The sequence below is a fragment of the Sylvia atricapilla genome, chromosome 7 (assembly GCF_009819655.1).
Source record: "Sylvia atricapilla isolate bSylAtr1 chromosome 7, bSylAtr1.pri, whole genome shotgun sequence".
Lineage (NCBI taxonomy): Eukaryota > Metazoa > Chordata > Aves > Passeriformes > Sylviidae > Sylvia > Sylvia atricapilla.
Window position 1 is genome coordinate 1050588 of NC_089146.1, and position 11737 is coordinate 1062324.

The 11737-nt window shown below is 53.7% G+C and overlaps 1 protein-coding gene across 1 annotated transcript; it reads left to right on the forward strand.

Annotated features, from left to right (window-relative positions):
• The first annotated feature begins 10319 nt into the window (after positions 1-10319).
• ARL4C (ADP ribosylation factor like GTPase 4C) lies at positions 10320-11351 on the forward strand. The gene has a single exon (XM_066322369.1). It carries the CDS (start codon positions 10430-10432, stop codon positions 11006-11008), a length of 579 nt encoding a protein of 192 aa, XP_066178466.1. The 5' UTR covers positions 10320-10429; the 3' UTR covers positions 11009-11351.
• Positions 11352-11737: the final 386 nt, after the last annotated feature.

Consider the following 11737-nt stretch of genomic DNA (forward strand, 5'->3'; position numbering starts at 1 on the left):
GAAGGAGTTGGTGAATGTCAAAATGTGCCCTGGGCTCCAGGGAAGATGAAAATAATTGAAGAAGCAATTCCTGGGAGATCATAAATCCCAGAATGGTTTGGGTCAGAAGGGACCTGAAAAAACATCTGGTTCCACCCCCTTCCACTATCCCAGGTTGCTCCAAGCCCCATCCAGCCTGGCCTTGGACACTTCCAGGGATCCAGGGGCAGCCACAGCTTCTATGGGCACCCTGTACCAGGGCGTCAGGGATTTCTCTGGCTGCCAGGTGGAGCAGTGCAGGATAGGTGTAAAATGGCTTTTGTCACCCATAGAAAACTTCATGAAGAAAGAGCAGCCACTTCCAATTATCTGTGCTAAGCCTTGTTAAATTTGTCAGGTGAGGTGAGAGCCTGGAGAAAGAGGATTGGCTCCTGTCAGGCACCTCAGCATCCCTCCTGACCACCAAAACCTCTCCTCTGTGATCAGTAAACCTCTTGCAGGTGGGAATGGCTCTGGGCAAGCTCATGGGATCCCACAAAGGTTTGGGTTCGGAAGGACCTTAAACCTCACCCCATTCCACTCCCTGCCATGAGCACAGAACACCTTCCACTGGACCAGGTTCTTCCTGGGGTCCATACCTGGTTACAGTCATGGTTCACACTGGAATTTTTGCTTTATTTAACAAGAGAGTGGTGATTTTGTTCTAGTCTAACCAAAAAATTCCTGGTGGACTGGTTGATGTCCTCCTTTAGTGTGAATTCCTGACCAAACCATCCTGAAAACGCCATTCTCCAGCCTCCTCCAGGGCCAGCAACACTGGCAACCTCAAAACCACCAAGACCCTGGCTCAGTTCCTTAAAAATCATGAAGGATTATTCTCTATTCATGGTTCTTACCTCTCAAATCTGCAGCTAGCTCTATAAGCCTAATTTTTTTTTTTTTTTTTTTAACAAGGAAAGCCAAAATTAACAATTAATCGTCTCCCCCAGGGCTTCAGCAGAATAATTTAAAATATCTCAGGAAATGCAGACAGAAATAGTGGTGACATTGTCTGTCGCTCAGAAGACCCGGCTTCTTGCATTATTCCCACAGATTGCTGGCTGATAACAAACCTCTAAGAAATATTCATCTTTTCAAACACAGAGACAGGGAAAAAAAAAAAAAAAAAAAAAAAAAAAAAAAAAAAAAAAAAAAAAAGCCTGACACAAGTCTAAAATCCCTGGAGTCTTCCCATTTGGTGAATGGGCTCTGTGTGCTTGACACTAATTAATAATTTCCTCAATTTAAATTGCTTCTTCTGCATCCCCAATCTACAGGAAAACTTACACCAGACCTGAATGCATAAGAGGGGAAAGAGAGTTTATTTAAGGTATCATTTAATAGCAGCTTTTTTTTTTTTTTTTTTTCTGTGTTTTGTCTCTCAGATTGGGTTTAGTGTCCAGGGATGCTGCAGCTTGGGGAATAGTTCAGCTATTTTTGACCCATCTGGGGTCGAGGATGTGCTGGGTATGTGTCTGAAGGAGTAGAAGGAACAGCAGCCTGGGAGACACAGGTGCTGTTCACAGATTTGCTGCCCGGCTGAGGTGGGAAAGGACCTTAAAATCCATCTCCAGTTCATGGGCAGGGACACCTTCCTCTGTCCCAAGTTGTTCCAAGCCCTGTCCGACCTGGCCTTGGACACTTCCAGGGATGGCGCAGCCAAAGCCCCATCATTCCGATATTTCCAAAGCTTTTTAAGGGGATCTGATCCAGGGTTGAGCCCTCCAGTGAGCCAGAAGAGTGCATGGAGGTGGGGAACTTTGGAGGCTTTCCCGGCGGGCCGGGGCTGCCACCGCCCGGGCGGGGACAGCGGGGACACGGCTCCATGCCACAGTCCAAGGCTCCCCTCTAGCGACAACACAGCAGCCGAAGAACGAGAGCCCCGCCGAGGAGGAATTCCAGCAGTCGTAGGGGATTCCGTGCCTAGACATGGCATTGGATTTTATATTTTTTTTTTTTTCCCTCATCCTTTAAAAATCGGGCTCTTCCACTAGATGGAAAGCCTACCTTGTGCTCCCACAGCACCCCTGGGGTGGAACGGGATGGGCTTTAAGGTGCTTTCCAACCCAAGGCGCTCTGATTCCATTAAATTCCTGATTTACACCCTGGTTGTGGCTACCCCACTGGCTGATCATGGGGGAGCGGGCTGCTGCCTTTCTCAGCAGCTAAAAAACAAACAAAAAAAAAACCAATCAAACAAAAAAAACAAAATTAAAACTCCCAGTCGGTCAGCGCACATTGCTCTGCTTTATTTATTCTATTTATTCTGCTTTTTACTGACTGAACATAGCAATGAAGGCATCCGGAGCCCAAAGTGCACATTAAACGGGGAGAGCCTGGAAACACACGGGGTCCCAGGAAACGATGTCAACTCGACTTAGGCTCAGATTCTGATGGGAAGAGATGGCGCTTTGCCAGCCCTGGGGGCTGCCAGCCGTGAGGGGCTTCTTCGGGCTCCCGAAATCCCAAAGCAAGGCTTGTCTCTGCGCCGTCACCAGGTGGCCCTAGAAAACAGCTTTTGCCCGCCTTGCCGAGCCTCCCGTGGCCGATTAAACGCGACTGCTTTTAGGGTTTTGGCTTTGGTGTCCTCAAGAGCAGGAGGAGGGCGAATGTCATCTGCATTCGCCAACTCTCTGTGGGCAAATGTCGGCCCTGACCCCCTGGGGCTGGTTTTGACTCGGCGCCAAGTCCAGGGAGAGGTTTCTGTGCCGCGGGGAATTTGTTTGGTCTCAAAGTCCCCTTTGGTGGCGATTTGCGGGCACAGGAGACGCCCCTTGGCAGTGCGAGTGTCACACAGGTGGCCGCCACCGTTGTCTGCCTGGCACCTGGGGAACATCCCAGCTCGTTCCACCGAGACACGGATTGAAAGGAGGGACACTGATTTTCAAACCCTTCCCTGGCCAGGGAGCACAAGCAGGGCCTGTCCCTCTCCTTGGGAATATCCCAGGGGAAAAACAGCTTGCAGCTGTGCCCTTGGAGGAGTTTGCCCCCGGGGTGGGTTCTCCACGGCCATGGATCTCAGCTGACCTCGGCTGGTGAAGTGCAGGATGCTCTAAGAAATTCCTGCCCCAATCCGCTTCTCCAGCCAGCCAGAGAAACTCGCTGACAACACAAAAGGCCAAAGGAGGGCAGCTTTTAGTTCGGGTTCCTTCTCCTGCCCAGTGGACAGAGCTGTGCAGCCAGGAGCAGGGACACCTTCCTCTGCCCCAGGCTGCTCCAAGCCCCAGTGTCCAGCCTGGCCTGGGACACTTCCAGGGATCCAGGGGCAGCCACAGCTTCTCTGGGCACCCTGTGCCCCACCCTCACAGGGAACAATTCCTTCCCAAAATCCTATCCCAGTATCACCCTGCCCTGTGGCAGTGGGAAGCCATTCCCTGTGTCCTGTCACTCCAAGCCCTTCTCACAACCCCAAAGTCCATCTCCAGCTTTCTTGGAGCCTCTTTAGGCACTGGGATGTGCTCCAGGGTGTCCCCACGATGGAGCCAATATTTGATGCTGTGGTCACAGCTCTGCCTCTCTGAAAGCAGGGATCAGGCAACCCTTCCCTCCCACCTGGATGAGCCAGGATACCAGATCCCCCGTGCCTGGACAGGGATAATCCTTGCCGTCTCCAGCTGGGCAAGTAACTGCTCTGAAGAGCTTGAAACTGGGCTGTCCCCTCCCTGTCACCGCCCACGGCACCCGCGGGACAGCAGGGATTCTCCCTGTCCCCAGCCAGCCGTGGACAAGCCTCATCCTTCCAGCTGCGAGGATTTATTTTCCTCAAGCTGTTGCTGCAGAGGGAATTTGGGGACGCCTTTCATTGGTCAGGTGTGGATTCGGAGCTGAGATCTGACCTTCTCCTTGATCCTGGTGCATTTTTTTCCTGAAATCAGGCTCCAGCTGAGCCAAGTAGCTGCAAACAACCCTGCACCTGCTAAAGAGCACGGAGCTGGATTTCTCCCCCTCTGGCCATGGAGCAGCTCCTTTAAGTCAGAAAAAAAAAATCCCAACCCACCAGCCAAGGAATAAAAAAAAAAAAAAAAAAAAAAAAAAAAAAAAAAAAAAAAAAAGGACAGGCAGCAAATAAAGTGCTCTGACATTTTGGGGGGCTAAGCAGAAATTTGTGGTGCAAATCACCCGAGGAGGCAATTTGAGCTGCTGGCGAGCCTCGGATGATTCATGAGCCCTAAATCTCCCCAGCCCTGTGCTTTCCTTCTCTCTGCAGTGCTTGCAGCTCGGAAGGCTCCAAGATTTACTGCCCTGGGAATGGGTGCTGGGAAATTGAGGGTTTTTCTAAGAGTCCTCTGCTTATCACTGCCTGCAGGGCTAATCCACCTTCTCTCTCTTTTTTTTTTTTTTTTTTTTTTTTTTTTGGCTTGAGACAGAGTGTCACAGAAAAATTATAGGGTGAAATCGGCACGGCTGACTCCTTTCCGCAGGCAAGACTGCTTCGGTCAGGAATTTTGCCACGGTAGGAGAGGGCAATTATTATCCAGAATCATTCAGGACAGGAATGAGGGAGGCCAGGTTGGACAGGACTTGGAGCAACCTGGGACAGTGGAAGTTGTCCCTGCCCATAGGAGGGGGTGGAACGAGATGATTTTTAAGAATGGTTTGGGTCGGAAGGGACCTGAAAAACCATCTTGTCCATCTTGTTCCACATGGCAGGGACACCTTCCACTGTCCCAGGCTGCTCCAAACCCTGTCCAACTTGGCCTTGGACACTGCCAGGGATCCAGGGGCAGCCACAGCTACTCTGGATATCCCGTGTCAGGGCCTCACCACCCTCACAGGGAAGAATTTCAACCTGTTTCAATGATCTTTTCCAGCCTAAACAACTCTGTGATTCCTTGGCAACCTTCTGACGGCTGCAAGGATTTGGGGAGTGTGGTGTCCCAGATGCAGCAGATAAACCCAAAAAGTTGCCAACACCTCAACCCCTAAAAAGCTCACAGGAGGAAATCCTACTCTCCTCCCTCTCCACACTTCAGGATTTTATTCCAAGCGCCCAAGCAACCGGTTAGGCCACCCAAACCTGAGCGCAGGTGTTTAGGGGAGAATCAGAAATGCTTTGAAACATCAGAAATGTTTGGCTAGACTCAGAGTGTGAGGCCACCGTGTGTCCCCTCCCGGTGCCCTCAGCAGCAGCGGCAGTGCCAAATTGACGTCTGACATCTCGGCAAATCACGGGAACAAAGGCAGGGAGCTCACCGCTTTCGTCCCTGCTTGCTCCAGTCACGCACTTGTTTTGTTCCTCCTGCCCAATTTCATGGATTGGCGAGGAAAGAAAAGCGACTGGCAGAGTTGGGGCTGCAGTGAAAGGAAAGCACAAGAAGAGAGATCTCTGGTGAAAATCACAGCCACGGGTTAACTGCGAGGCTGTGCTTGGGCTGTGAAAGTTTGCAGAGGACATTTCCAGGCGGTTTTCACGCCCCTTTATCCAGCAAAAATCAGTGAGCCACGCATTCTGCCCCAGGATGCTGAGAAGGATAAAAGCTTGTAAAGCGTCATCATGGGTGTGAATTCACGAATTTTGAAAAAAAAAAAAAATCTAATATATGGGGATTTTGTGAGATATGGGACTTGATTTCCCCACTAATACGTGCCTGTCCTGGTCCTGTACTCCTCCAGCTGCCTCTGCTTCTGGACTACATGGATTTTGGGCTGTCTTGGAAAGGCTTTTTTGACACCAATTCATTTGGAGGGAGAGTTTGTTCCGCCTGGATGTGTGGCTGTTTCGGTGTTTCCCGGGGCCAAGGCGGTAAAAGTCAGCATCAGAGTCGTCTTTGGAGGACTTCGCTCGGCCTGAGGAGGCATCTGAGGTCATGAAAAGGAGCTGAGCTGCTGCCGTGCTGCAGATGAACAGATTATTTCCCACTCCTGCATTAGGAGCTCTGTGGATTTAGTAATTTCTCCACTATGATGCTGCTTTTATCGCCCCTACAGCCCTTCATCCGCACATCCTTTCATCCTCCATCCACCCGGGAGCACCTGGAGGCACTTCCGAGCCACCAGACCCTGGTGTTTATCCCAGGAGCTCTGGGAAGGGATGGAGGGACGCTCCCGGAGCAGGGTTGAAGGCTGGAGGGTGAGACAAAGCACAGGAAAACACCCACGGGAGGCTGTCTCCAGCAACCACCGGAGAAACTTGTGCAGAGGTGTGAATGGAGCGCTTCGAGGGATAACCTGGTGTTAAATATGTAGTGTCCGTCTGTCTGTCTCTGCCCCATTAACCCTTTCCACGGGGGGAGCCCGGCTATGTCAAAATCCAACGCTGCCTTTGCCGGGAGGAAGGAGTCCCGTTAAATCCGTGATGCTCTTTTCCCTCAGAGTCAACATCCCAAAGGCTCCCATGGGACTCCCCGGCTCCTCAGCCCTAAAGAGATCCTGCAGCACCTGGCCTCGTTATCCAGCGAGTGGGAAATCCTTGGAAAGGAAAAGTGTGGGTGCAGGGAAGAAAGAGAGGATGCTGAGCATGACAAAAGCCTCCCCCAAGGTCTTTCCCCCTCCATCAGGGCTCAAAAATTGGGATGAGCATTCCCTACAAGATGTTGCCCATTGCTGCCACGCCCAGCTCCCGCTGCCCCGGGAAAGCAGCTCCTTGGGCAGAGCTGGTCCCTGAAACGCCGGGAGAAGAGGGGAGGAGCCCCTCGTAGCCACTGGAGACCCCAATCCTGTGCCGTGTCCCATCACCGCCTCTTCCAGAAGCGGCTGTGGCAGCTCAGCGCTGTTCCCGCATCCCGGGCATTAGTCACGGGCGTGCCATTAATTATCCCCGCGATCCCCAGGAATGGGGGCGGCCCTAATTACAGCCCCGGCCTGTTGGCTTTGTTTGGGCTGCTGTCTGTGCCTTGAACGCAGAGACAAAAGGCAGCAGATCGGGACAAGTGATGCTACAAAGAAGGAAGGAGCAGGGGAGGGAGAGAGGATCCTGCGTGATCCAAGAGTTGGGATGCTCTCTGAAAACCGATTTTTCGCCTTCTCCGGGTCACGAGATTCGGCAGAAAGCTCCGACAGAAGCTGCTGCTCCGAGGTTTCCATTTGCCCGGGTGATGAAGGGCTAATTGGATGCAGATTAAAAGTCACTATTAAGGATAATCCCTGCGCGGCCGTGGAAGCGGGGGGAGCATCCCTCTCTTGGCTCCGGGACTCCGAGGCTCTTTGTATTCCCCCCGAAAAAAAAAAAAAAATATATATATATATATATATATATATAAAGAATGAGAAAAAAAAAAAAAAGATAGTTAGAGGCGCAGGATGAGCTGGGGGAAGGGAGATGGGATGGGGAAAAGCTGGGAAGAAATAATTGCCATGTCTGAAAACAGTTACTATGGCAGCGACAGTCTTCGCGCCGCCTGAGCGAAATGTTGGGGACCAGCAGCGGTCCCTTTGTCACATCCTCAGACGCACATTTAGATGCTAATGCTGCCTTTAACCTTGGCTGCTTAACCTTGATAGGAGGGGAAGGGCGGCGAGGGGGGAGAAAAAGCAGCGAGAGGCGGGAGGTTTATAGAAAAGATGGGTTTCCTCTCCCTAAATTTGCCACCGAATGGACTTGGCAGACTCCGCTCAGCTGCGATTAACGCTGTTATTTCTGCGCTTAATATTCCGCGGAGGTTTTACCAGCTTATTTATGGATAGCTGGCATTAGCCGCAGCATAATTCACCGCTGCGACGCTCCCGTTTATCTCCATCCCCTCGGGATTGTCTCATCTGAGGCCGGTTTGGAGAACATCCCCAGGTTTGATCGGCCTGGCTATCTAATCCCGCCTTTACTTAGAACCGGCGTAAAAAAGGGAAAAGGGTGCGCAGGAGGGAAGAGTCCCCTTCAGACTTTGGATGGCGGGGAAAGGAATTTTGGTGGCTTGTGCGGCTTTTCTGGAGGCTCTAAACAGTCTCCAACAGCGGGATGAAGGAAGAGGGAGGGAGGAAGACAGGGAGGGAAGGAGACTGGGGAAGGAATTCCCTGGGGAGCGCTACCTGGCACAGCACCGAGAGCTGAAACAGCATCTCCTGCGCTCCCGGCCCTGAGCATGGGCTCACAGCCCGAAGGTAAATTCCTAAATCCCAGCCCTACTGCACACAGATTAGCCACTAATTCTGGGAGCAGCCCGGGATGCCCTCGCTTTGGGATTATCCTGAACAGCAGCCTTTAAGGAAGCTTTTGCTGGAGCGGTTCAGGCAGAAGAGATGAGAGCGTTGCCAGTGCCGGATCTGCCACTCACAGATACGACCCTATTCTTCTGTTTCTGGCAAATTTTTTTATTCCTCTTTAATGCTCCGGGTCCTGGAGTCAGGTGATCATTTACAGCTTTTGCCCCGTGCTCTTGGAATCTCATTTCTTTGGCGTGGTGGCAGAGTAAAGCCTGAGCTCACAGCAGCTCAAAGAACAGCCTAAGACGGCCCTGCCACACAAAGTATTTCCATTGTCTAGCCCATCCAGTGCCTGTGCCTCGGCTTTGCTTTGGCAGTGCTGCCTCACTCGTGCCAAGGAGTGTTTTCCCACCTGCACAGAGTTCCCTGCTCTTTTCCCGCTGTCACCACATGGTGATTTCCACAAAACTGCGCCCAGTGTCACCTCCGAGGGCCGCAAGAGCAAGCTGCCTGTGCTTTTAACGATGGCATGTGTTAATAAGGAAGCCTTATCTCCACACAAAGCCTCCACACGCATCCTCAGGATGAAATATGAGCGTGAGGAGTGATCCCACTCCAGCCCGACAAATCCTCACCACACGCTGAGGGGTGAAAGCATCTTAAATTAAAAGCAGTATCTGTCTTTTGCAGTACACTTCTTTCTCTGGGGCTCTCTGGCTAAGCTGTCACATAGAGTCGGTATTTATTTTACAAACGCTGTAAAAAGAGGCAATGGGTAATATTGTAGCAACCAGCCCGCTGCTGCTTTTTGGCTCGGGAGTGAGAGCAGAAATAAAAGCAACAGCCCTGGCTCGGGTTTTGCCCAGAAAAGCTGCAGATGCGTGGAAGTGCTCAAGGTCAGATTGAACAGGGCTTGGAGCAGCCTGAGGGAGCAGGAGGTGTCCCTGCCCATGGCAGGGGGATGGAACTGGATTTTTAGTTGTAAGCAGATCTTTAAGATCCCTTTTGTCAATAACTGGGACAGAAGTTCCATAGCTCAGCTATCCAGCCGTGGAGACCTCAGGAGCTTTAACAGGGGCTGGGGGCACTCACAACCTTTACAAAACATGAGGCCCAAAAGGCATTAACAGCAGCAATCAACACCAGTGCCAGCCCTGCCCTGGATCCAGCACAGGTGAGGTTTCCCCGTCGTGGCATCTCTCTGCTTTGGGACACCGTGACAGCTGCGGGGGACACAGATGCTCACATTGCTCTGCTGCTTTCCAGCTCGAATCATCACTGGTGCCAGGTGTCCCTGGAGGGCTGTGCCTGAACAGCTTCTGGTGCACTGCAATGTCCCTCCTGGTGTCTCACGTGCAATGAATAATCCCAGAATCCCCGAATGGTTTGGGTTGGAAGGGACCTGAAAAAATATCTGGTGCCACGGGCAGAGACACCTTCCACTATCCCCGCTTGCTCCAAGCCCCAGTGTCCAACCTGGCCTTGGACACTTCCAGGGATGGAGCAGCCACACCTTGGCTTGGAGTTTTTTTTTTATTTTACTGCTTGCTGCGGTCGTGGTGATGACAATCCCGAGGATAACCAAGCTTCCAGCACAGGGGGGTGGCTCTCCCGGGGGTCCCGGAGGAGCAGAAGCGCAGGCAGGTGAAGAAGCACAGGGAGGGTCAGGTGAAGAAGTGCAGGCAGGGTCAGGTGAAGAAGCTCAAGTGAAGAACCACAGGGAGGGTCAGGTGAAGAAGCTCAGGTGAAGAAGCACAGGGAGGGTCAGGTGAAGAAGCACAGGGAGGGTCAGGTGAAGAAGCTCAGGCAGGGTCAGGTGAAGAAGCTCAGGTGAGGAAGCACAGGCAGGGCCAGGTGAAGCTCAGGCAGGGCCAGGTGAAGAAGCTCAGGTGAAGAAGCACAGGGAGGGTCAGGTGAAGAAGCTCAGGCAGGGCCAGGTGAAGAAGCTCAGGTGAAGAAGCTCAGGCAGGGCCAGGTGAAGAAGCTCAGGTGAAGAAGCTCAGGTGAAGGAGCACAGGCAGGGCCAGGTGAAGCTCAGGCAGGGGCGGGGCAGGCTGGGCCGATCCTGGCAGGACGCGGGGAGGAGCGGGAGGAAGGCGGCGGCGCGGCCCCTCCTCCTCCTCCTCTCCTCCTCCTCTCTCTCTCCCTCCTCCTCCTCCCGCCGGGCGGGGCGGGCCCGGGCAGTCCCGCCGCGTGTTCCCGAGCGGCGTGTCGCCGAGCCCCGCTCCCGTGTCGCCGCCGCCGGCTCCGTCCGCCGCCCCGAGCCGTGCCCCCGCTGCGGGCCGGCGGCGCGGGGATGGGCGCGGGGCTGTGAGCGCGGCCGTGAGCCGTGGCCATGGGGAACATCTCCTCCAACATCTCCGCCTTCCAGTCCTTGCACATCGTCATGCTGGGCCTGGATTCGGCGGGCAAGACCACGGTGCTCTACCGCCTCAAGTTCAACGAGTTCGTCAACACCGTGCCCACCATCGGCTTCAACACGGAGAAGATCCGGCTCAGCAACGGGACGGCCAAGGGCATCAGCTGCCACTTCTGGGACGTGGGCGGCCAGGAGAAGCTGCGCCCGCTCTGGAAGTCCTACAGCCGCTGCACCGATGGCATCATCTACGTGGTGGACTCGGTGGACGTGGACCGGCTGGAGGAAGCCAAAACGGAGCTGCACAAGGTGACCAAGTTCGCGGAGAACCAGGGAACCCCGCTGCTGGTCATCGCCAACAAGCAGGACCTGCCCAAATCGCTGCCGGTGGCCGAGATCGAGAAGCAGCTGGCCCTCCACGAGCTGACCCCTTCCACCACCTACCACATCCAGCCCGCCTGCGCCATCATCGGCGAGGGGCTGACGGAGGGCATGGACAAGCTCTACGAGATGATCCTCAAGCGCAGGAAGTCCCTCAAGCAGAAGAAGAAGCGGTAGAAGCCCAGCCGAGGCGGGGAGGGATGGAGCGGCAGACAAAGGAACCGAGGGGGAGACAGAACCAAAGCGATTCTTTTGGGTTTCATAGGGTTTTGGTTTTTTTTTTTTTTTCTTTATTTATTTTTTTTTTTTTTTTCCTTTTTCCTCTTCATTGTTTTCTTCCTTCCCCAAAGGACAGACAATAGTGGTGATAACAAAGCGGCTCCCGCCAGATCCCGGAGCTCCCCTCTCCCACCGCCCCGTGCTCCTTAGGGTCTGATCCGGACTCCTTTGGGCAGGAAACATGGAAAAACGGGATGAACCCCCCCTCTCCGTCCTCCGGGACCACCGAGCCTTTGTGTGTGCCGGGGAACCAACAGGGCAGGACCCTGTTGAAGTGCGTTCGAGCGGAGCCCAGCGTGCTTTTGGATCTTCAGCGTGGGCGTTTGCGGGCATTTGGGGGTGTCGATGCCAGCCCCCCACATGCATTTTGGGGCGGGGGGTGCGGATGCACCGTGGCTCGGCAAGGTCAGCGGGGAGGGGGCTTGCAGCCCTGATCCCCGCATCCCTGGCTCCTTCCCCCGCGGGTGGCGGTGGGAAGGGGTGTTGAAAGCTTGGAGGGTGGGTTGGGCCAGCAGAAAATGTCTTGGAGGTGTGGGTGTGATGGCTAAGGGGATATCCACGCACCCTGGCTGGTGTTTTAGGGTGCAGAGCAAGGACAGGCAGCCTTTGGGGTGGGGGGAGGATTGC